Consider the following 27,029-nt stretch of genomic DNA (forward strand, 5'->3'; position numbering starts at 1 on the left):
ATAATCAAAATAAAGAGATATATTTGGTGGGTTACACTAAAGACCTGAAAGTGGACTGAATAGACCGGATGATATACTGACTCGATTTATTCAAAATACGATTACTTTTTTATTTTTCAAAGGATTTTCTTCAAGTTAGAATTTTATTAAATGTAAAGATCCACATTTCATCAAAAATAAAATGTTTTAAATAAAAAAACAAATTTTTGATGCCAAACTTGGACCTGAACGGACCTAAAATTCTACGCCTAGAGTTATTCAAACTTCAATTACTGTTTTATTTTTCATTGGATTTCCTTCAACTTTAGATTTTGTGAAACGAAAAATTCAATACATTAATAATATTAAAAAAAAAAAATTATGAAAAATATTGTTGGGGTGTCAAAACTCGGGCCTGAACGGGAAATTAAATTACCAGGCTGAATTGACCTGAAAATCAGCGGTCAGATTTATTCATAGTTCTATAACTGTTTTAGTTTTCAATCAATCTCCTTGAAATTTGAATTTTGTTATAGAAAAGGTATAATATTTCATTGAAATGACAAAGAATTTTATAAAAAAAAAATATTTGTTTAGTTCCAAAAATCGGACCTTGTCGGCGAAATAAAAAGAACCTGCACGGACAAGATAAGAAAAAAACTTTATTTTGATTCGGCATAAGTTAAAAGACACAACACAAGCTCTAAGGAGCTTTTGACCGAATATAAAAACATATACATAACATAAAAACAGTCTAATTTGACATATAAAACAACCTGTTATACGAAGTTAAATCTCACTTACATAGCATGCAATAAAAATTTAGCAACAAATTTAAAAAGAAATAAAACATGCTAGACCAGAGCAAACAAAAGCAACATAAATAATAAACATCTCAAGAATTATCTGCAAGCAGAACATCGACATTCCAAACCATTCCAGGACTGAACAAGACTTTTAAAATGTGAAAAACTATTTTCAGTCCTGAAATGGTTTGGAAGGCTGTTCCATAAAGTAGCAGCAGCAAATTTGAAAGATTTTTTACCGTAACGGGTTGACTTTACCTGTGGAACATCTAGAATATTTACATACCGGAAAGAATACTTAGATTTTTTGACACTCACCAAATTTTGTAAGCACACAGGAGCTATATTATTTATAATCTTAAAAGTTTCTAGAGCCATTGTTCTAATCCGTCTAATCTGCAAGGAGGGCACCTTAGCTTTAAGTAAGAGGTCCTCGTAGGGGCTGGTAAAATCCTCATATACAAAACGGAGTGCTCTTTCCTGCACCTTTTCTAATTTTTTGGAATTTTTCTCAGTGCAAAAATGCCATGCCAAAGGACAAAAATTAAAATTACTAAGAATAAAGGTATGAAAAATAGTAAGTTTACTAAGTCTATCCGAAACTGAGCCCAAACGTTTTAAAACATTTAATTGCTGTGATGCCCTCCTACAGATTGAGCTGATATGAACATCAAAATTTAACTGATAGTCAATTTCAATGCCTAATAATTTAACTGTTTTTTCACATGTAAGGTTCGAGTTTTGAATACGTATAGATGGGTTTTGTTCAAAGGTCTTTTTGCCAACAGCCAAAACTTGAAACTTATCGGGATTTGCTTGCATTTTATTCACCCGGAACCACTCAATAAGTATTTTTGACTCAGATTCCAAAGTTGAAATTAATAAATCAAAATCTGGAGTACAGAAAGACAAAGTATTGTCATCTGCATAGTTATATAAACTACCATTTTTAACAAAAAGAAAAATATCATTTATAAATATGTTAAACAACAATGGCCCTAGTATAGAACCCTGTGGTACGCCTTTATGGATGTCAGCCAAATCACTCAGAACATTGTTGACTTTAATTTGTTGTTTACGATTAGATAAATAGGACTTTAGAAGAGCAACTGCATGGGGGGATACACCATATGCTGATAATTTATCTAGCAAGATATTGTGAGGCAGGCAGTCAAAAGCCTTAGAAAGATCCATTAATACCGCTGCAATGTACTGGTTTTTATCGAGAGCTTCACGCCAATCTTCTAACACTCTGAGAAGTGTGGTCTGACATCCATGTCCACGTCTAAAAGCACACAAAAAAGGATTAAATATTTTATCAAAGTATTCAGTTAGTTGAATTTCATATATTTTTTCAAAGATTTTAGAAAATATGGGTAAGACACTAACTGGTCTATAGTTTGTTTTTAATAATGGGTCACTCTTTTTATGAAGGGGGGTCACTTGGGCTTCTTTAAGTTTGTCAGGGAAACAGTTATTTTCAATTGATAAATTTACAAGAGTTGTCAGCTGTGGTGCAATATAAGATTTACAATTTTTTACTATTTTTGCTGGAATACCATCAGCTCCTGTAGCCTTCTTTATGTTTATTTTATTCAAGATTTTATTGACATTTTCGTTAGATACTTTCTTAAATTCAAAGTCAGAAACATGCTTTCTGTTACTCAAAATTTCTTTTATACTTGGGTGATTTGAGGGGTCATATACCACATCTGCTCCAATTTTGTCTGCTACTGTGGAGAAAAAATTATTAAAAACATTTGAAACTTCATTTGGACTATTTACAATTTTGTCATTTTCACACAATAAGATTTTTTGTTCTCCACAGTTCCCCTTTTTTGAGAAAAATGGTTTGACTGTTTTCCAAAACTCGCATGATTTTGACCCACCAGAGCAACGTTCTAAAAAGTATACTTTTATTGATTTTCTCTTTATCTTAGTTACCAAATTTCTTTGTTTTCTAAATTTCTCCCAATTTTTGTCACTCCGGTTTTTAGTATATTGTGAATAAAGCATTTGTTTTCTATATATGGCCCCTCTCAGTTCTTTATTCATACATGGCAGTGGTTTTCTTCTTTGACACCTAGATTTGACAGGTGCATGTTTATTTAATATATTTTTAAAATCTTTTTCATAATCATCATAAATACTATTTAAATCTTTCTCAGTACAGTTTTCTGAAATCTTTATTTTCTGTAAATCATTTGTAAATTTGTCAATATCAAAAGTTTTGTAACTTCTATATGTTACGTCCCTGCATTTTTGTGCAGGTAAATTCCCTTTCACAACTGTAGAAATAATATTGTGACAGTCACTAACACCATTTGGACTATTTGTTGTTTTAAAACACAAATTCTGAATAAGAACAAGACCTGAATAGTCATCATACGGGTAGATGTATTTAAACTTACAGAACTTAATTGTTCAATTTGTTTTTATTTGGAATTACAGTTTTTTTCAGGTTTATTCATGTCTATGGTATCCTTTGGTATCTCCTGTCTCTTTGACTTATACGTTTTGACATGTGAGTTTTGATTATCTATTGGTATCTCCCGTCTTTTAGACTTGTATCAGTTTTGAGTATCCTGTTGGTATCTCCCGTCAGTTTTGATATTTGTTTTTCTTTTGATAAAATATTAGAAAAAAAGATGTGGTTTGATCCCAATGAGACAAATCTCCACAAGAGACCAAATGACATAGAACCTTTTAGAAGTTAACAACTACAGGTCACCGTACGGCCTTTAAAAATCTATTTTCAGGTTTATTCAGGTCCAAGACTTGTCACCCGACACCAAAATAATATTTTTCGTTAATGTTTTTTTTTTTTTTTTCGTTTTGATAAAATAGTAAATTCATACTTTAACAAAATCTAGATTTCAAGGAAATTCTTTGAAAAAAAATATATTAGTGGAATTTCAGGTCCATTCAGATTTTTAGTTCTACGTGCAGGTCCGAGTTTTGGCACCCTTAACATATTTTTCATTATTTAATTTTTAATTTCAATAAAATGTTGTATTTTTTATTTTACAAATCTCAAGTTGAAGGAAATCCATTGAATTTTTAAAAAGTTATTGAAGTTTGAATAAGTCCGACCATAGATTTTCAGGTCCGTTCAGGTCTTTTCAATTCTCCGTTGAGGTCCAAGTTTTGGCATCAACAATTTGTTTTTTATTTAAAACTTTAAATTTTTGATAAAATGTTGATCTTTACATTTCATAAAATTCTAACTTGAAGAAAATCCATTAAAAAAAAAGGAGTTATTGAATTTGAATAATTTGTGTCGTATAGAATAGAATAGAAATTCTGAATATTTTTATTTCCCAAATTACAGGGCCCATTAAGGGCATAAAATCAGATACAATTGATTGACATAATTGATAATTACAACAATAAACATCACAGTGTACATGTAAATATATTTAGTAGCTTCAGGTCTATTCAGGTCTTTAGTGTAACCCATATTTGATGTGTGTCTGAATTAGGTTGAATGTGATTAGCACATCCAAATTTTTTCGGATCTACTCCATTCGATATCTATCTGGTATTTACTTTACTCCATGCACAGTTGCAAGAAAGCGTGGGTCTTTTGTTTTTTTTATGTATATTTTATTTGTGTTACTTAATTCAGCGAATAACCACATCAATTAGTTACTTTTAGACATAAGGCTATATAATTAAACAGGTCTTTATGTTTCGTTTGTGCCAAAATTTATAAACCACATAATTTTCATGTGAAGACTGAAGTTACTTTCAACATAGATATAATAGCCATAGATAAAGTACTCAGAATATATCACACTGAGCCCCATGTAGTTTCCTTTGAAATATCAAACACACGGCACGGCGCGAAGTGGCCTGTGATGTAGATGATATCTGCCGACATCCTCCCAATAGACTAATTTCTTATCATAATTATATTTAAATTATCGGGCACGCGTCTTATCAGCTGATAATTAATATGCGTTACCTGTCTCAAGTAAAAATATGCCGTGAGGCGGTAGCAATGAAAAGCGTCTGGTTGTAAAAATTGTTCGGATTGTAATTTATTTGGAGAAAATCGGTCAACAAATAAAAAGGTTATGCTGTTGTTGAAATAATAAAATAGAGAAATTATGGAAAATGGAATTAACAGGCACGTAAAATTAAATTGCCATAGCACTTGCATCGGTTGCACTCGGGAAATAAGACCTGTATGATTGACAAGAGGAGACATATCAACTACTGATGGTATACGTGGTTAAGAGGTCGAACCTGGTCGAATTTTTCTATGGCGAGTTAAAGACAATTCTTTTTTATCGAGATCCAAAACAGTATAATCACATTTTAGACCAGAAAAACGAAATTATTATATTTTAGAACACAAAAAAAGTGTTGAAACTTTCTGTCGTAACGGTAACACGAAGTTTTTGAAAAATAAAGAGAAAAAAAATGAATACATTATAAATTTTAAAACGCCGTTTGGTGAAGAAAACGTAAGTGGTGGACACACTGAATACATTAAATAATTGGGAAATAGCACAATTATCATGTCTCAGATTTTTTTTCTTTTATATATATAATACTTTTCGTTGCTCAGTTGTTTTGCAATTAAATAGCGGATGGTTTAATCTGATTGTAGATTTCATTTTTGAAGTAAACAATATATATCCTTCTTAGAATTGTGTTAGGGGTGTTATTCGTACTATAAATACGGCTATTTAACCCTCCGTAAGTCTGCCCGTTTAGTTGTCAACGTACTTTTTGTGTACTTTATTTTTATAACTTCTTTGGTTTGGTATGAAACTAGTTGTGTATTTTCTATTACTGTGATTTATTATATGATCGTTGATTTCACAACGTTCGGTGGAAAATATTTGATGAATATTCAGGACTTATAAGAACAATGTAATTATACATCGATTACCTTCTTGACTTGTATTTTAAGCACGTATATAAACATTCCAAAAAAATGATGTACCGGAAGATAACGATAACTACCGAACTTGTCCGAAGAATGACATATTACTCTCCCGATTCACAATTTATTAGATATAGATAGACGGCAATTGCCAATGAAGGCTAATTAACACCAAGCGTGACATGTATATAATAAGAGGGTGATAAAATTTCGGCAAATATCATCTGCTTTTGATGTGGGTTCAGTACTTTATCTATGGCTATTATATCTATGCTTTCAATGTCTGCAGAAACATGGTTATGATAACATAATGACCGGGTAGACAGGGGAGACATGAGTTTAAAATAGAAGTAGAATGGGTACTTTGGGAGCCTCATGGCCTCGGTGCACATGCACTTGTTTTCTATCCATGGCAAGATCTACTGTCCCTATATCACATGCACTTGTTTTCTATCCATGGCAAGATCTACATAATGTACTGTCCCTATATCACTGGCACTTGTTTTCTATCCATGGCAAGATCTTCTATCCCTATATACTTAATATATAGGGATAATAGATCTTGTCATGGATAGAAAACAAGTACCTGTGCTAGGTTGGTCAAAGTGGCCCCCAACTTTTACTAGTTCAATCTTCAGATATCGCTTCAGTTCCTCTGTTCCCTGCTAAGTTACCTGGTGTTTTTTTCTGAGTACTTCATCTTCCTCCACCATAATCATGATAATAACAGACTTCCCTGGGTCCTAATACTCCCATGGTGTTGTGTTGGGGATTTGTCCTTGGTGGTGGTTTGTATATAGGTTAGTGACACATCTCCATCAATCCTGTTAGGTAGTGTACATGTGCTTAGTCATGTTAGTTGAAATAAAGCAGAAAATGCAAGGAACTTTATCTTTTTCTACATGTTCACAATTTGCTTTGATGCAATGTCATAAAAGCATATATACACACGCCAATCATTAAAACACCAGTTTACCAAAAAAAGCCATATAACATGCATAAAAGTAAATAAGAGATATTCACAGTAGGATATCCAATAGCAGTCATTATCCCTTATTCATTGTTATTTAACATGCTTAAGGTTTCATATTAAATATGCTGTGTTCTCCTATTACACTTTCCCTTTATTCAATATAAACACATGTATAACAATATTTAATTTTGTGCATCTAAGTTTACTTCATATATTTTTTTTTTATATTTTTTAACATTGGAATATTTCGTTTCATAAATGTGGCTGCAAAAAAGTTCTGGCTTTTAGATTAGTTAGATTGAAACAGAACAGGAAAATAAGTAGTAACTTTTGAATAATAACTAGAAAAGAGATCAAAGTCTTAATTTTCTTTTTGTCTTGTTAACCACATTTATCAGTCAGGGGACTTACTTAAATGAGTGATTTTCTAAATCACTGATTCAAGTAACATTATGTCCATAAAGGTTGGAAGTAAGAGTTGTCTTTCTTTAATAATCACCTATTTAAGTAGTACAAATTAATCACTAGACTAAGTGATTTAATTTTATTGTAGCTTTAAATATAGAATACTAATGATCCAGGGACTAATTATGTCGCTAATATTATCAGAACCAACATCTGTGTTGATAGGATGACCAGGTCATGTCAGGTGATAACCTTGTACTAAATTTAGGATAATGACATAAAAATCACTTAAGTATTATACTTCAATTTCCTTCTTTAAGTATCATTATTTTAATAACCCCCACTAATTTCAACACCCAGGAACAGTGAAATTTTGATGGCGAACAGTAGAAATTTATTACATAATCTATAAGATGAAACCTTGAATTTTACAGGAAAAATACTCCCACTGCTGGGAAAAATCTGTTAAGAAAGTATCAGTTCATTATGTAAAGCCATTTTTATTTCATTTTTTCAACTAAAATAGAATTTGCAGCTAAATGATTCCATCAAAGGCATAAACCTTGCTGCTTAAAAGAAGTAAAAAGTTCCATTTTTTTCAATTTTACTAATGAAAAGATGTTATCTAAACCTACATGTATGTGTTTTAAAAATTTTGGTAAAACTACAAAATCACAATTTGTGACAAAAGTTCGAATTTGCTTCTTAGATAAGCGATTTAAAAATCACTTATTTCAATAAGTCCCCTGACTGTTTATATTTCTTTCTTATAATCTGTCAAAAGATAAACAATTGTATCAGTTTAATTGACAATTAATTGTAAACAAAGTAAATATCATGGTTTATCTTACTTAACTTTTAAATCTGTATTAGTCCAACATGTCCAAGGTATGTTATAGGCCAAGATTGTGAGGCTGATTTTGTTATAGGCCAAGTTTGTTATATAAATGTAGTCTTAGTTTCTAGCTAGAACACTGCAACATAATTTCATTTTAACTGTAATTGGAAGTAGAAGTTTTTCATGTAAGCATTCATCTATGTGTTTATGTTAAGTTGCCCTAACTGCGTAAGAGGCTTTTTAATCTACTGGCATGAATATCCCTTTCAATACTTAAAAGAAAGCTTCCAACAATTCTGTCTAAAAAATCATTTGTAAAGAAATCATTGATACCTACATGACAAATGTAAAACAATTCAAAAAAGAAAACCATTGGCCAGCTGATTTATGCCGAAATCAAAAATGACAAATATTTTTTGCAGACAGCAACCTACAACAACCCCTGATTTACCAATTCTTACTTGGAACAGACGCTTAAAGATTGTTTGTGATCGCTCAACTGTCCCCATAATCTTGGACAGTGGTATAACAGCACAATACAAGAGTTCAAACAAACTATAAAAAACACAAGGTACCAATCAAAGGGTATTTGTAGTTACTGAAGGTATTTCAAAACCAATTCCAACAAATAAATATACCATGTTTTCCCAGACTAAAATATCAATCAGTACACATCCAATGGATTTTGAGTATAGACATCATAAACAATACAGTCTGAGAAAAGCATGATCTTGGGCAATGTCAAAATATAAGCATCAACAACATGAGGGACCAAAAGTGCTCATAATTTAATAGCCATGGGAATTATGCACATTGTAAGTAGGGGCCAAAGTAACATTACCGTCCATCATATTTGGTTATGCTGCTTTTGGTGATCAAGTCAGGTTGGTTTGCTCACAGCATTGACAGCCCTATTATTTTTTTTCTTTTTTAGGATACTGCTTTTTACGAGTATCTGGCTACCAGTATCAAAACACATGACTTCCAGTCCTCCAGCTAAAAAAGCTTGTATAGAAATGAAGATTGGAACTCACAATGGGTCATTCCATTGTGATGAAGTTTTAGCTTGTTTCTTACTTAAACACCTGCCAACTTACAAAGATGCTGAAATAATCAGGTATAGTAAATGCTATATGGTGTTTAAATGTTAACAAAGACAACTCTTCTTATAAATATAAGTAGATAAGTCATATTTTCTTTTTTCCATGAATTTCTTTTGCCTACACTGCTGTAACTAGATCAATATGCGCAATTTATTTCAGGTAGGCGGTAAAGGTAGCATTTTTCTCAATTCCTCTTCCCATATCCTAATCATGGATATGTATGATAGCTCGTTTCGATCAAGCTGAGACATTTTCACAAATGTGGTTAAATTATCGGGGTGTGAAGTAAAATTAATTTTTCAATAATTTAGTATACCTGAAGAGCCCTTTATGGTGATGCCGCCTCTTGAGGTCAAAAATCCATTTTTTCTCACAATAAGTTCTTTAAAAATTTAGTTCTTTGCATACCTTTAATAACTGTATAGTTTTTACACCTTTATTCTATGGTCCTCTGCTTTCCAAATCAGCACGAATGGTTAAGCTTAGTCACTTGTTAAAAATTGAACATGTGCAATCTCACAGCACAGAGATTTTTTGTTTACATACTATATTTGAGTTCTTCAATTTGAGGTGCAATGGAGTATTTTGTTGACTGTCATTATCATGATTATTGTCTTTACTATAAATTAGCAAAACATAATTTCACAGACAAACAAAATCTCATTTGTCAGTTATCATGGTTATCTTCAAAATACTGTTCATTTATTTTTACAAGCCTTCGGAGTGGAATTTTTGAAGGCCTTGCACAGTAACTTAACATCTGTGCTTAGTAGATTTCTTTGTTTAGTTCTTGAGAATAAAGTGGTTGTATAAAAAATACTTTATAAGTAAATTTTTGGAGAAGGTTTTAACATGTTTAATAGGGGAGTTATTAAAATCTTGAAAAGAAAATTAAAATTTCGCAAATTTACCTGTTTTGATGACTTGTATTATAAGCATTACCCCTGGCTGACATGGCATTAATTAATTATCAAATTGTCTCAAACCAAATATTTACTGTTAGTGAGATTGAAATATTCTGAATAGGTAAATAAATTAAACACATTTCATCATGTCAGGGCCTCATATAGCTTACTGTATAATATGGTTTTTGCTCATTGTTTAAGGCCTTAGATGATTCTGTTTTGTAGGGTATTTATTTCAGCTCAATTTTCAAACAGTTACAGACTTTGCATACATATTTTTTTTCAACTCGAAATACATGTATGTTAACAGAATGACAGATGTATTGTCAGATATTAGTTTGCATAAGATCGATTTCTATCTGACACAGCCATGACAGCTGATATTTTAACACTTATGCTATTTTTCAGAACAAGGGACCAGAAGGTACTGGATACCTGTGATATTGTGGTAGATGTAGGTGGAGTTTTTGATCCAAGTAAAAACAGATATGATCATCACCAGAAGTAAGCTACTGTCTGTACATCATGTATATCACTTTGCCTGTCTAATGTAGATATTTATCAATTATAGACTTATAACGAGGTCAATACGTTATATATGGACCTGCTCAGATTAAATTGACCGAGGACGAAGTCCGAGGTTCAATATAATCTAATAGGTCCATATATATTGACTGAGTGAAAGTCCTTAATTTTTATATTACATATGTAAATAGTGTAAGTTTGAAAATGATATTGACTCGATGTTAATATTTTTGGAAATGATATTGACTCGATGTTACTATTTTTAGTAACATGGTGTCAATATCATTTCTAAAAATAGTAACATCGAGTCAATATGTCACAATAATGAAAAAATACAAAACACGTAACCAAATAAACCTATGAGAAACAAGAAAAATCAAACCATATTTAATATATATCATTAATCGAATATTTTTAAGGATTTGTGATTCGTTAAAACTTGATCACATGTACATTTGTATTTACTCAATTTGCACCATACCTGTCAACTTATGAAAATGAAAATGCAGGTCATGACCTGCATTGAAGAAGAAAATCTAAGGTCATAACGCCTACAAACTTTTTTTTCAGCTGAATTTAAGTAATTGGGGGACATTTTTTTATATTTTAAATCGAACAGTTTCCAAAACATGTTCACATGGTTAAGTATTAACTGAAAATAATTGAAAACTTTAATTTTATTTTTACATAGCATTGATAAGCCATTGACATATTTAATACTGTATTATACTATATCAAATAGAGGCCATAACCCCTTTTAATGTTTCATTCTTAGTATTAAATCATTTCACAAGCAACATGTTTCACAGTATGGAACTAAAGGTTTAGCTGCAGTTAGTATTCCATGAGAGTCGTTGATATTTGAATATAAAAGTTAAGCATTTCATGGAAGTAGAGATGAAAAAAAATATTTTCAAATATTAATTTTTTAATTGTCCTAAGGTAGAAAAATAATAGAAAGTAATATTCTGATATGTATTTGCATTCAATTTGCTTTAGATTTAATCTGTGTACCCCCCAAAAAATCATAAATTTAAGGAGTATGTTGTGAAAAGTGACAAAATAGGAGAAGTTACTCAAATTTTTTTGTCAAACAACTTAAAAATACACAAATTATTTATGACCTTAAGCTAAGGTAATTATGATTAACAGTGTGTTTGACACCAAAGCTTCCAAGTGAAGCCATGCACTTAATGGGTCACTTAATTTGACAGTTAACACAGCTAGTTGAACTTCCTGTCCTGGAAGAAAATTACAAATTTGCCGGTATTTCAAAGGAAACTCACATATGAAATCAGTCTAAAGGCTCAAGAATCCGGGTGAAAACAGGTCATTTTCCGAATTGCCAGGTTATTTAAGGACCCTGTGGGTATTTAAAAAATCCCAGGTGGGGGTGAAATTTACGGGTGTCACCCGCAGGATACGGGTCAGTTGACAGGTATGTTGCACGCCAATACTGACATGACTGTTTTGTTTAGCTTTTTGTAGGTCAAAAACAGCTTATTGCACAGGGCATACAGCATGTTACTAAAAATACATTCTAGAAATCCCCAATTTTACATTCTTCATGCAATAGTTGTTGATTAATAATATAACAATTGTAGCCTTTGGTTGAGATCAATATGATGTTATATCGACCTAGAGAAGCATATAGACCTCGGACTTCGTCCTCAGTCCATATGCTTCTCTTAGGTCGATATAATCTTGTATCTACCTCATACAAAGGCTATAATTGTATAATAACATGTATAAGTATGCATGCATGTAGTGTGTTAAGGATGTTGGATCCTCTGTTTCAAAATAACAAGATTTTTAAAAGATTATAATAAATTAATGGTATATAGATAAAGGGACATAAAAAGCAAATAGTTTCATGCCTTTGTTCTTTAGATATAATCCATTGAAAATTTGGCGGGAAATGATTTTCTCTAGATTTTTCATACATTTAACATTGGCACCTTTTTTACTTTCAAAAACTATGAAAAAATAACAAGCATTTTATAAGAATTTCAAAAATGTCTTTTTAAACTATATGTTTAAAAATTATGTAAAGAAAGTAGGGGTTAACAGGCAAAATTTTTGTTAGCACTACAGGGCTAGAGGATTCAGAGTGACAAAAGGTGAAAAACAAGAGTAGCGACATTTTAAAAGTAAAAATTATTGTCAATTGTGGTTCATATTTGTTTGTACTTCCATAGGAATTTGACATTTTTGTATTAAGTGAATTTATGGTTATCTGTATTCCAGAGGACAGTGCTTCCACTTTTTATGGTTAAACAGAACAAAAAAAGTAACTTGTATGAATACTTTACATACATGACATAGGGACAATTTAATTAAAACAAACGAAGACTAAACATGGCATTTTTATGAGTTTTTGCAATATACAACATCTTGATGATATGAACATTGAGAAAGTAGTAAATAAGATTCTAGTGAAAAAAGCACAAGATTTGTTTTGTTTAATTATACCCCATCTCTTAAAGTGGGGCTATATTGCAATCATCTGTCCATTTGTCTATCCAGCTGTTGACCGTCTGATAGTCCTACAAATATTTTTGTCAAACTTTTCTCAGGAACTCTAAACAGAATGACTTCATGTTTGGTCAGCAGCTTAACATTTATGAGTTCTAACATGTGAGCACTTTAATGATCTGTACAACACTTACTTCTTGTATGTTTATACCTTAAATATTTCAATATGTTGAATGAACTTTAAAAAACGTTTTTATTACACATATCTCAAGTACTTCATGACACAATGACTACATATTTGGTCATCATCTTTATTAAATTTTTCATCCTGTTGAATGGAAACAAATATTTTCGTCATACTTTTCTAATTCACCATTGTTTTTATATGCCCGTTTACGTGACTTATTATGGTATACTGTTGTCTGTCTGTCTGTCTGTCCGTCCGTCGTCAGCATGTCAGACATTAACTCAAAAACGCTTTACCCAATTTGCATGAAACTTTGGTCAATTGTTTTTATCTATTGATATGAGCTCCCTTTCGATTTTTATAAATTTAAGATTTTACGTTTCCGAGTTATGGGGTTTTAATCATTAAAAAAAGGGGGATTTTCCAGTTTTCGGACAATAACTCAAAAATGCTTTCAGCAGTTCTCCTGAAACTTTGGTGAATTGTTTATATCTATTGATGTAAGCTTCCTTTAGATTTTTAGAAATTTTAGATTTTACGTTTCCGAGTTATGGGGTTTTATTCATTAAAAAAAGGGGGATTTTCCAGTTTTCGGACAATACCTTTAAAGTGCTTTGAGCAGTTTTCATTAAACTTTGGTGCCTGGATTATATCTATTAAGATAACCTCCCTTTAGTTTTTCATAAATTTCTGATATGACATTGAGAAGTTATTTAATTTTATTCTTAGAAAACATGACGGGCGTATCATGCGCTCATGGCGCAGCTGTTTATTTATAGATTCATGGGCTGAATTTTTGTTGTGATTTGTTTAATCACGTTTGTCTTTTGCCTTGTCCCTTGGTATCAAATTATTTTTATGCCCCCACCGCTAGGCCAAGGGTGCATTAGGTGTTACCCTTGACTTTCCGTCCGTCCAATTTTTGTTTCTGCACTCTAACTTAAGTTTTACTCACCCAAATCTAATGAAACTTACACACAATGCTTAGAATCAAAACTTGCAGACAGAGTTTGAATTTGGGCAGTGAGTCATTTACCGTTATAGAGTTATGTACCTTTTTAATTTCGAAAATTGGAATGATTGAGTGGGGGCATTCGTGTCCTCAGACACATCTACTTTTATTTGTATATGCCCAACAGAATATAAAGTAATTGTATTTTTAGCTCACCTGGCCCAAAGGGCCAAGTGAGCTTTTCTCATCACTTGGCGTCTGTCGTCCATCGTCGTCGTCCGTTAACTTTTACAAAAATCTTCTCCTCTGAAACTACTGGGCGAAATTTAACCAAACTTGGCCACAATCATCACTAGGGTATTTAGTTTTTATACGACCGCAAAAAATTTTTTGTGGTCGTATATTGGTATGACGTTGGCGTCGTCGTCGTGCTCGTCGTCGTCTGGCGTCGTCCGAAGACACATTGGTTTTCGCACTCTAACTTTAGTTTAAGTGAATGGATCTCTATGAAATTTTACCACAAGGTTCAATACCACAAAAGGCAGGTTGGGATTGTTTTTGGGGGTTATGGTACCAACAGTAAAGGAATTAGGGGTCAAAAATAAGCATTTTTGTAACTTCCAGACATAACTTGTGTGTTAGTGTATGGATCTCTCTGACATTGTACCACAAGGTTCCATATCACAAAAGGAATGCTGGGATTGATTTTGGGGGTAATTGCCTCAAAATTTTAGGAATTAGGGGCCAAAAAAGGGGCAAAAAACAAGCATTTTTCTAGTTTCATAACAATAACTTGTGTGTAAGTGTATGGATCTTTCTGAAATTGTACTACAAGGTTCCATATCACAAAGGGAAAGCTGGAATTGAGTTTGGGGGTAATTGACGAAACGTTTAGGAATTGGGGGCCAAAAAGGGGCCAAAAATAAGCATTTTTCTAGTTTCCAGACAATAACTTGTGTTCAAGTGTATGGATCTCTCTGAAATTGTACTGCAAGGTACCATACCACAAAGGGAAGGCTGGGATTGATGATGGGGGTAATTGCCTCAATATTTTAGGAATTAGGGGCAAAAAAGGGGCAAAAAACAAGCATTTTTCTAGTTTCAGGACAATAACTTGTGTGTAAGTGTATGGATCTTTCTGAAATTGTACTACAAGGTTCCATATCACAAAGGGAAAGCTGGGTTTGAGTTTGGGGGTAATTGCCCTAAATGTTTAGGAATTTGGGGCCAAAAAGGGGCCAAAAAACACATTTTTCTAGTTTCCAGACAATAACTTGTGTTCAAGTGTATGGATCTCTCTGAAATTGTACTGCAAGGTACCATTCCACAAAGGGAAGGCTGGGATTGAGTTTGGGGGTGATGAATCATAAGGGGGTTCAAAAAATTTGGGGGGGGGGGGGGATTTTTTTTTTTCCTTTTTTTTTTCTTTTAAAATTTTCCATTTTAAGTTGGTTATTTCTGATTTATATTTGAAAGCAAATAATAATGATATGGTAGGAGATACACACTAAACAGGATGTGTAAATTATTATATAATAAGTATTGTGCAATAGCAAGAAATTTTCAATTGCGCAGTATTGCACAATAGCAAGAAATCTTCAATTGCACAGTATTGCGCAATAGCAAGAAATCTTCAATTGCACAGTATTGCGCAATAGCAAGAAATATCCAATAGCACAATATTGCACAACAGCAAGAAATTGTCAATTGTACAGTATTGCGCAATAGCAAGAAATATTTAATTGCACAGTATTGTGCAAAAGAAGATACTTCGTATAAATTGCTTATTTCTTGACCAATTTCAATGGGGTTTTATTCTTGAATTCTTGGGTTTCTTTAATATGCTGAATCTAACCGTGTATTTAGTTTTTGGATTTTTGGGCCCCGTTTTTAAATTGGTCCACATTGAGGTCCAAATGGTCCAAAATTAAACTTTGTTTGATTTCATCAAAAATTGAATTATTGGGGTTCTTTGATATGCCGAATCTAACCATGTATTTAGATTCTTAATTTTTGGTTCCGTTTTCAAATTGGTCTACATTAAGGTCCAAAGGGTCCAAAATTAAACTAAGTTTGATTTTAACAAAAATTGAATTCTTAGGGTTCTTTGATATGCTGAATCTAAACATGTATTTAGATTTTTGATTATGGGCCCAGTTTTCAAGTTAGTCCAAATCGGGGTCCAAAATTAAACTTTGTTTGATTTCAACAAAAATTGAATATATGGGGTTCTTTGATATGCTGAATCTAACCATGTATTTAGATTTTTGATTTTTGGGCCCTGTTATCAACTTTGTCCACATTGAGGTCAAAAGGGTCCAAAATAAAACTTTGTTTGATTTCATCAAAAATTGAATTCTTGGGGTTCTTTGATATGCTGAATCTAACCATGTATTTAGATTTTGGATATTGGACCATAATAGGTGAATGTCCAATTTAAAATTTTTAAGTTCTTAGACCACATTCATTCTGTGCCAGAAACCTATGCTGTGCCAAATATTTAATCACAATCCAAATGCAAAGCTGTATCAAGCTTGAATGTTGTGTCCATACTTGCCCCAACTGTTCAGGGTTCGACCTCTGCGGTCGTATCAAGCTGCGCCCTGCGGAGCATTTTATTAAAATGTGTCCGATGACCCCGCCTGCCAACCAAGATGGCCGACATGGCTATAAATAGAACATAGGGGTAAAATGCAATTTTTGGCTTATATCTCTGAAACTAAAGCATTTAGAGCAAATCTGACATGGGGGTAAAAATGTTCATCAGGTTAATATCTATCTGCCCTGAAATTTACAGATGAATCAGACAACCCGTTGTTGGGTTGCTGCCCCTGAATTAGTAATTTTAAGGAAATTTTGCAGTTTTTGGTTATTATCTTGAATATTATTATAGATAGAGATAAACTGTAAACAGCAATAATGTTCAGCAAAGTAAGATCTACAAATAAGTCAACATGACCAAAATGGTCAATTGACACCTTAAGGAGTTATTGCCCTTTATAGTCAATTTTTAACAATTTTTCATAATTTTTTGTAATCTTTTACAAAAATCTTCTCTCCTGAAACTACTCTGCCAAATTTAACCAAACTTGGCCACAATCATCACTAGGGTATCTAGTTCAAAAAATTTGTCTGATGACCCCGCCCACCAATCAAGATGGCCGACATGGCTAAAGTAGTACATAGGGGTAAAATGCAGTTTTTGGCTTATATCTCTGAAACTAAAGCATTTAGAGCAAATTTGACAGTTGGTACAAATGTTCATCAGTTAAAGATCTATCTGTCCTGAAATTTTCAGACGAATCAGACTAGCTGTTGTTGGGTTGCTGCCCCTGAATTAGTAATTTTAAGGAAATTTTGCAGTTTTTTTGTCGAGCCTGCGACTATTGTCGCAGAAAGCTCAACATAGGGATAGTGATCCGGTGGCGGCTACGGCGGCGGCGGCGTTAGCTAACTTCTTAAAAGCTTTATATTTTAGAAGGTGGAAGACCTGGATGCTTCATACTTTGTATATAGATGCCTAATGTTACGAAGTTTCCGTCAGTCACATGTCCAATGTCCTTGACCTCATTTTCATGGTTCAGCGACTACTTGAAAAAAAAGTTCAGATTTTTTGGAATGTTAAATTCTCTCTTATTATAAGTAATAGGATAACTATATTTGGTATGTGCGTACCTTGCAAGGTCCTCATGCCCGTCAGATAGTTTTCACTTGACCTCAACCTCATTTCATGGATCAGTGAACAAGGTTAAGTTTTCGTGGTCAAGTCCATATCTGAGATACTATAAGCAATAGGTCTACTATATTTGGTGTATGTAATGATAGTAAGGGGTACCGTACATGTCCAACTGGCAGGTGTCATCTGACCTTGAACTGCTTTCATGGTTCAGTGGACATAGTTTAGTTTTTGTGTTTTGGTCTGTTTTTCTTATACTGTATGTAATAGGTCAACTGTATTTGGTGTATGGAAATATTGTACGATGTACATGTCAGTCTGGCAAGTTTTATTTGACCTTGACCTCATTTTCACGGTTCATTGCTCAATGTTAAGTTTTTGTGTTTTGGTCTGTTTTTCTAATACTGTATGCAGTAGGTCAACTATATTTGGTGTATGGAAATATTTTACGATGTACATGTGAGTCTGGCATGTTTTATTTGACCTTGACCTCATTTTCTTGTTTCATTGCTCAATGTAAAGTTTTTGTGTTTTGGTCTGTTTTTCTTATACTGTATGCAGTAGGTCAACTATATTTGGTGTATGGAAATATTTTACGATGTACATGTCAGTCTGGCATGTTTTATTTGACCTTGACCTCATTTTCAAGGTTCATTGCTAAATGTTACGTTTTTGTGTTTTGGTCTGTTTTTCTTACACTTTAAGCAATAGGTCAACTATATTTGGTGTATGGAATGATTGTAAGGTGTACAAGTCTAGCTGGCAGGTGTCATTTGACCTTGACCTCATTTTCATGGTTCAGTGTTAAAAGTTTAGATTTTGAGTTTTGGTCTTTTTTTCTAATACCATATGCAATAGATCAACTATATTTGGTGTATGGAAATATTTTATAATCTTTATGTCAGTCGCACAGTTTTTATTTGACCTTGACCTCATTTTCACAGTTCATTGCTCAGTGTTAAGTTTTTGTGTGTTGGTCTGTTTTTCTTAAACTATAAGCAATAGGTCAACTATATTTGTTGTATAGAAGAATTGTTAGCTGTACATGCCTGCCTGGCATGGTTCATCTGACCTTGACCTCATTTCCATGGTTCATTGGTCAATGTTTATTTTTCTTGGTTAATGTTAAGTTTATGTGACAGTTGTAAGAAAGCTTTATATTTAGGACTATCAACATAATATCAATGATTAGTAAAGAAGGCGAGACATTTCAGCGTGTGCACTCTTGTGTTATTATCTTGAATATTATTATAGATAGAGATAAACTGTAAACAGCAATAATGTTCAGCAAAGTAAGATCTACAAATAAGTCAACATAACCAATATGGTCAATTGACCCCATAAGGAGTTATTGCCCTTTAAAGTCAAATTTAACAATTAATCGTAAATTTTTGTAATCTTTTACAAAAATCTTCTCTCCTGAAACAACTGAGACAAATTTAACCATACTTGCATGGCCACAATCATCACTAGGGCATCTAGTTTAAAAAATGTCTCCAATGACCCTGCCTGCCAACCAACATGTCAGACATGGCTAAAAATAGAACTTAGGGGGAAAATGCAGTTTTTGACTTATATCTCTGAAACTAAAGCAAATGTATAACGGTTGCATTATTTCATGCATCAATAGTAAATAAAAATATCAGGTGAGCGACACAGGCTCCTTGGAGCCTCTAGTTCAGCACAACTTTGAAAACTACATTTTAATGTAAAATAATTCAAGCATTATATATTCCATTAAGACTTCAGTTTGGTCACCACTTTTGTGTAACAATTTCATAAATCAAAAATTCTGCAGAAAGTCTTTAGAACCTTATAATGTTATCGGTATTACCTCATAGATATGCTTCTTGCATCAAATTTAAACCCTAGACCTTTATAGGCTTTGTTCACTCAGAATAAAATAAATTTTGATAAAAATGAGAATTTCAGGTGAGTCATCTGATTATTTTGTTTAGTATTGAAGAAATCACATACCAATAAATTCTGGAATTAAGAATGGCCTCTTCCCTTAGTCATGTTAGTCATTAGTTATGTACATTGGTAAACTGTGGCTTTTATTCCCTCAAAATATATGATATCTTCCTATCAAAATCGAGATTACAAGCAAACTGCATTAGAATTGTATATACCAGGTACTGCTGACTTTGAATTTCAAGTACGAAGGGTTTTCTTCGATCCAGAAACAAATTTTCCTATCTTTTTTACAGAACTTTCACAGAAACTATGAAATCATTGTTACCAACAAAGAAATGGACAACTAAGTTGAGCAGTGCTGGACTTGTGTATTGTCACTTTGGGAAAGACATTGTAGCCAGTATCTTAGAAAAGGGACTGACTGATCCAATAACAGAGACCATCTTTGACAAAGTTTATGAACATTTTGTTGAAGAAATTGATGCCATTGACAATGGGGTAAATCAGTTTGATGGTGAACCTAGGTAAGGAGGACTAAAGACCTTTTCATTCTAGCTTTTCCGGAGCACCTGATTTCACTGAGAGCTATGAGGTGTTTTGGATTGCAAGTATGCTTAACATGCTCAAGATGTTACTTTTTTAAGATTCAACATACCTGCCAACCCACCAGTTCTAGGAGGGAGACTCCCTCCTTTTCCTTTAAAAATGTGAAACCCCTCATCCAATCCTTTGACCCTGACACCTGGAATGGAGGTCAAATATTTCTCTTTGATAAAAAACAAAAATCAACCTATTTTTGTACCTTTTTAGCATTTGAGTTGTTTTGATAGATTTCTGATTGCCTTATTTTCACTTTATGTTAAACACAATGCATATTTGAGTGAAAAGAAATCCCTGGTCATTAATAATGTTGTTTTAACTAAATAAGGTCATGTATAGATAATAAATTTATATCTGTCTGTATTGAAATGATTGAATACTTTGTATCTAAATACAAAATTTGTAATGCAAAAAGGTCACAACACTTAAACCCCCCCCCCCCCTTTAGTGAAGCTGGAAAAGAAGAGATCTGCCACTTGTAAGTTTCAAAAGGTTGACCTGTATGGTTTCAGAAAAAAGGAGATCTCACACTTCTTAGCTTCAAAAGGTTGACCTGTATGGTTTTAGAAAAGAGGAGATCACCCACTTCTTAGCTTTAACAGGTTGACCTGTATGGTTTTAGAAAAAAGGAGATCTCACACTTGTTAGCTTTAACAGGTTGACCTGTATGGTTTTAGAAAAGAGGAGATCTCACACTTCTTAGCTTCAAAAGGTTAACCTGTATGGTTTTAGAAAAGAGGAGATCTCACACTTCTTAGTTTCAAAAAGTTGACCTGTATGGTTTTAGAAAAGAGGAGATCTCCCACTTCTTAGCTTTAACAGGTTGACCTGTATGGTTTTAGGAAAGAGGAGATTTCCCACTTCTTAGCTTTAACAGGTTGACCTGTATGGTTTTAGGAAAGAGGAGATCTCCCACTTCTTAGCTTTAACAGGTTGACCTGTATGGTTTTAGGAAAGAGGAGATCTCCCACTTCTTAGCTTTAACAGGTTAACCTGTATGGTTTTAATTTAATATGTTGTTATACTTTTAGATATCAGATCACAACAACACTAAGCAACAGAGTAAGGAATCTCAATCCTAATTGGAATGAAGAAAATGCAGATGAAATGGTAAACTTATAACATTACAATAAATACATTATTTAGTGGTGTAGTTTAAAAAATCACAGATTTTATGTGAACACATTTTAACTTTAAATGTTTCTTAACTAGATTGAGCTTTATCAGGTAATTGTATCAACGGCAAAAGTTCAGCAATCAAAAAACAGATTACAATAAAGTCAAGAACTAAATTGTTCATACAGCATCATTCAAAGCCATCAAACATTAGGTTTAGTAATACATAAATGATAACAATATACCAACAGTATTAGACAGTACAACATGCCATAACAACCACCATCACTTGACTCTGACAAAAATTATATTTGAACAAAGACAGCACTGAACATGGTTCATATAGCCTGACTTGGTACAAGTAGTCTTTTTAATAAAAAAATATATCGGTATGGTTTCATTTATGCATACTTGAGTTATTGCAAGAATTTTTTAAACAGATGGACTATTGTAATCCTTTATATGGTCATCTTCAATATGCTAATAAATATGTTAAAATTACAATAACATTGCCATTTTGTACTGAAAAATATTATGCCAGATTCACGAAATTCATTCCTGTTTTAGGATAAATTTCAGACAAAAGATTTTGTTAAGACACTCTTTTAATATTATCCATGCATATGAAACAGGTTTTGTTTCATTTTTTTTTTCAACATTTCCATAAACACAATTCTATGCATATGTTACACATAAAAAATACTTGTTGCCCCTTAAATATATCCCAAAAGGTCATCATGACACTGTAGTAATACATTTTGATGAGAAAAGAATATTCTTAGCAGAGATCCCTGTTACCATATTCATAATCAAATAAAATTCTTGTGCAATTTTCCAGACAAACTCTTTACTGAACTGAATCAGTTCATAATCTTTACTTGAAAGATCTCATACATAATTACAAGATTACTAGCAGAAATCTACATAACCCAACAAAAAGGCCAATTCAGTAAAACTGTTGTCACAGGCAATCATAAACCAATGAAAATAATGACAGCTGTAAAAATATCATTCACTGTGCATGGCAAAGCGAATAAAGCTGATTTATCTTGGACAACGTGAGCAAAAGTATTAAGTGCAAATTTTACCATTTCAAATTTTTTTTTTAATAAAGATTCAGAAACAAAAATCTTAAACAGTCGAACCTCGTTAAGTCAAAATCCAAAGGACCAGATGAAAGTATTTGACTTATCTAAGGTTAGACTCTCCCTAGGTCGAGTGTGTCGTCAGAAATTTAGAATGTTTGAAATACAGTATGAGATTTGTGTATACTAGATATTTTAAACAGTGTGCCTTTTTTCGATAAGACAATTTATGATTGCCATGTTTTCAAGATCCATTTTTTATGTCCCACCTAGGGGCATTATGTTTTTAGGTCTGTGCATCCGTTCGTCCATCCATTTGTCCGTCTGTCCTGCTTCAGGTTAAAGTTTTTGGTCACTTCAGGTTAAAGTTTTTGGTCAAGGTAGTTTTTGATGAAGTTAAAGTCCAATCAACTTGAAACTTAGTACACATGTTCCCTATGATATGATCTTTCTAATTTTAATGCCATATTAGAGTTTTGACCCCAATTTCACTGTCCACTGAACATAGAAAATGATAGTGCGAGTGGAGCATCCGTGTACTATGGACACATTCTTGTTTTGGTCCATCATAATAATGAAACACAAAAGTACAGATACAAAACATTCACAAATTTACAAAATTACAATTTTATTTAATCTCGGGTCATTTAAAATTTATATATTTGCAATATGTTCAGTACACTTAAAGTTCCGCTTGGACAATCAAAAAAGGAATCAATTACATGTCACCATAAACATGTCATTTTAACTGTTTAACAAACAAGTATATTTACACAGCTTTAACTACTTATAAAAATGATAAGAAAAACAATTTTTGAATTTTAATCTTTGTCTGCATTTTTCAAAATTTCTAACTTAGAGACATTGGGGTCAATTAACATTGATTTTACATTGACTGGACTATACAACTTATTCGAATTAACCAAGAATTTGAATCAACCAAGTTCCACTCATCAGAGGTTGAAATGCATTGATCAAAAGGGAAGTTTATTGGGACCAGGAAATTACTTCTACTCATCCGAGTTTTCGATGCAACCGAGTTCAACACAACGAGGTTCGACTGTACCAATGAAAGAAACACAAATATACACAATGAAATTTTCACAAGGTGACAGATCAGCATATTTAGCCAGATGCACATGTATTGAGTTTGAATATAAAAATGAGATGTGGTATGATTGCCAATGAGACAACTATCCACCAGAGTTCAAATAAAGTGGAAGTTAGCAATTATAGGCAACCGTACGGCCTGCAACAATGAGAAAAACCCATACCGTGTAGTCAGCTATAAAAGGCCCCAACATGAAAATGTGAAACGATTCAACGAGACAACCAGAGGCATCATTTATAACAAAGCAATTTATGGAAAAAAAAATTGAAACATGAACCAACAACAACCACTGGACTACAGGCTCCTGACTTGGGACAGGCACATAAAGAATGTGGTGAATTTTAACATGTTTGTGAGCCCTTAACCCTCCCTCTAACCTAGGACAGTGTTGTAACAGCACAAACTATAAAATCAGTAGCAATTGGCTTAACTCAAAAGATCGGTACAAGGCACAAAAACAACTATCATAAAGACATGATACAAAGAAAATCAAATTATTGTTTTCATTTATCTTGGAACTATGCAACATTTGTAAAAAAAAAAACTATACAGATATATATCATTGTGCCTAGAAAACCTAAATATACATGATATAGGACAGGTTAAAACATTAAAAATAATGTGAATCCTAAAAATAGATTTGACTCCCAAAATGCAGCATCAAAAGGTTCTAGTGACCCTTACAACCTTAAAGATTTAAAACAATGTGTGCATATATTATGTGTTTTTATTTATTTACAATTTCTTTCTTAAGGTGTGTTTTCTGAAGGCAATGAGAGTGGTAGGAGATGAGTTCATGGACAGAGTTATGTACTACAAGAAAGCCTGGTTACCAGCTAGACAGTTGGTTGTTGATGCAATAGAGAAAAGAAAAGAGGTACCAGTAATTTGATTTAGAAGCAATGTTTTAACTTGGCTTTGAAAACTCATAACAAAGAACATTGATATTTTATTTTGAGTGTTTAGGAAATATGTTCTTCAACTATGAATAGAAAACCAAAAAAGGAAAAAGCGGATTTTACATAAAGTCATTTGAGCATTATTTCATACCATATATTTGGCACAATTTTGATATAAAAACTATATCTGTAATATTAGTTATTTCTACTAAAAGTGATATCATCAGATTATTCAAGATATCTGGTTGACTGTAGTGTAAGTTCATATTCAACACATGTGATTATTTTTTTAAAGTACTTAATGAAATATTTGTCAGCACAATTCAAGGATGTTTGCCACTGACTCATTATTAAAACAACATTTAGGTCACAATTGAAAAGTAAGATTAGTCAATTCTTTTATTTTATTATTTAAAAACATTTGAGTAACATGAATATTTTGAAGGAACGTGATGTCCATAGATTTTTTTTAATTTTTAAAAGAATAAAAAAGCAAGTTTTTGAAAAATATGGAGCCATTAAGATGTTGCTGGGAATACAAATGCATTAAATATGATAGTACCAAACACTTAGGAATAGTTAGAAATGCTAGAAGCAAAGCTAACATTTTGAACAAACAACCGTACATTTATGACATAGAACATAAATTTGATGTTTGAAAAATAAATGCAGATAGCTTTAATTCAATGTCAATGTTTATGGCCCCACTGACTTAGGTCCGGGCCATATAGTTTCACCCTTGTCCGTCATTCCACCATTCCGTCATTCAGCAACAAACAGTTATACAGACTTTTTTCTAAATTCATTCACAAATTGTGCTGATTTTGAGTATGTGATTCTACTGAGATCAGTTACAGATCAATATACATTTGGTTCCACTCTGCTGATTTTTGTCGAGCCGGCGACTCTTGTTGCAAAATCAAGACATAGTGATCCTACATTCCGTCGGCATCAGCGTCCACAAATATTCACTCTCTGGTTAAAGTTTTTGAAATTTTAATAACTTTTTAAAACTATCCTGCATTTCAACCAAACTTGGACAGAAGCTTGTTTATGATCATCAGATAGTATCTAGAAGTAAATTTTGTAAAAAAAAAAAATCCTATTTATCCGTATTTTACTCATAAATGGACTTAGTTTTTCTGCCAGTTAACATTACATTCACTCTGTGGTTAAAGTTTTTCAAATTTTAATAACTTTCTTAAACTATCCTGGATTTGTACCACACTTAGACAGAAGCTTGTTTATAATCATAAGATAGTATCCAGAAGAAAATTTTGTAAAAAAGAAAATCCTGTTTATCTGTATTTTACTCATATATGGACTTAGTTTTTCTGCCAGTTAACATAACATTCACTCTGTGGTTAAAGTTTTTCAAATTTTAATAACTTTCTTAAACTATCCTGGATTTGTACCACACTTAGATAGAAGCTTGTTTATGATCAAATGCTAGTATCTAGAAGGAAATTTTGTAAAAATTTATTTCCTGTTTTTCCGTATATTACTAATAAATGGACTTAGTTTTATTCCAGTTAACATTACGTACAGCATGTACAGTCTGCAGTTAAAGTTTTTAAAACATTTATTAGATTCATAAACCTTCTTGGATTTTTACCAAACTTGAACAGAACTTCTTACAATCAAAAGATAGTATCTAGAGGAAAATTTTTAATAATTTTTCCCCCATTTTTGTTGAGCCTGCGACTAACAGCAAAAGTAGGCGAGACACTGGGTTCCGCGGAACCCTTACGAATTTTTGTTGAAATTAGGGGCTTTGTGCAAATTATTTTCCCTCTGTTGTATGGTGGAGACATAATATTTTACCACTGGTGACATGCTGTCAGGTGACCCATAGAGACGTTTGCCACATGATCTGCTGATGGTTTTTTATACGACCGCAAAAATTTTTGCAGTCGAATATTGGTATGACGTTGGCGTGGTCGTCGTCGTTGTCGTCGTCGTCCTATGTCGTCCGAAGACACATTGGTTTTCGCACTCTAACTTTAGTTTAAGTGAATGGATCTCTATGAAATTTTACCATAAGGTTCGATACCACAAACGGAAGGTTGGGATTGATTTTGGGGGTTATGGTACCAACAGTTAAGGAATTAGGGGCCAAAAATAAGCATTTTTGTAACTTCCAGACATAACTTTTGTGTTAGTGTATGGATCTCTCTGACATTGTACCACAAGGTTCCATATCACAAAGGGAATGCTGGGATTGATTTTGGGGTAATTGCCTCAAAATATTAGGAATTAGGGGCCAAAAAAGGGGCAAAAAACAAGCATTTTTCTAGTTTCATGACAATAACTTGTGTGAAAGTGTATGGATCTTTCTGAAATTGTACTACAAGGTTCCATATCACAAAGGGAAAGCTGGAATTGAGTTTGGGGGTAATTGCCCGAAACGTTTAGGAATAAGGGGCCAAAAATAAGCATTTTTCTAGTTTCCAGACAATAACTTGTGTTCAAGTGTATGGATCTCTCTGAAATTGTACCACAAGGTTCCATATCACACAGTGAATGCTGGGATTGATTTTGGGGGTAATTGTCTCAAACTTTTAGGAATTAGGGGCCAAA

General features: G+C 32.8%; 1 protein-coding gene across 2 annotated transcripts in view; it reads left to right on the plus strand.

Annotated features, from left to right (window-relative positions):
• The first annotated feature begins 4,241 nt into the window (after window positions 1-4,241).
• Window positions 4,242-27,029, plus strand: part of LOC127706788 (MYG1 exonuclease-like) — a 32,726-nt gene continuing 9,938 nt past the window's right edge. The window contains exons 1-6 of one of the 2 annotated variants that reach the window (XM_052211478.1): window positions 4,242-4,326; window positions 8,833-9,015; window positions 10,315-10,410; window positions 19,932-20,162; window positions 21,270-21,348; window positions 24,305-24,427. In XM_052211478.1, coding sequence (XP_052067438.1) covers window positions 8,876-9,015; window positions 10,315-10,410; window positions 19,932-20,162; window positions 21,270-21,348; window positions 24,305-24,427 — 669 coding nt within the window. In that variant the 5' untranslated portion in view covers window positions 4,242-4,326; window positions 8,833-8,875. Of the gene's footprint in view, window positions 4,363-8,832; window positions 9,016-10,314; window positions 10,411-19,931; window positions 20,163-21,269; window positions 21,349-24,304; window positions 24,428-27,029 lie in introns of both variants that reach the window. The other variant, XM_052211477.1, reaches the window with a different exon arrangement.

This window comes from Mytilus californianus, unplaced genomic scaffold (genome assembly GCF_021869535.1).
Source record: "Mytilus californianus isolate M0D057914Y unplaced genomic scaffold, xbMytCali1.0.p SCAF_6, whole genome shotgun sequence".
Lineage (NCBI taxonomy): Eukaryota > Metazoa > Mollusca > Bivalvia > Mytilida > Mytilidae > Mytilus > Mytilus californianus.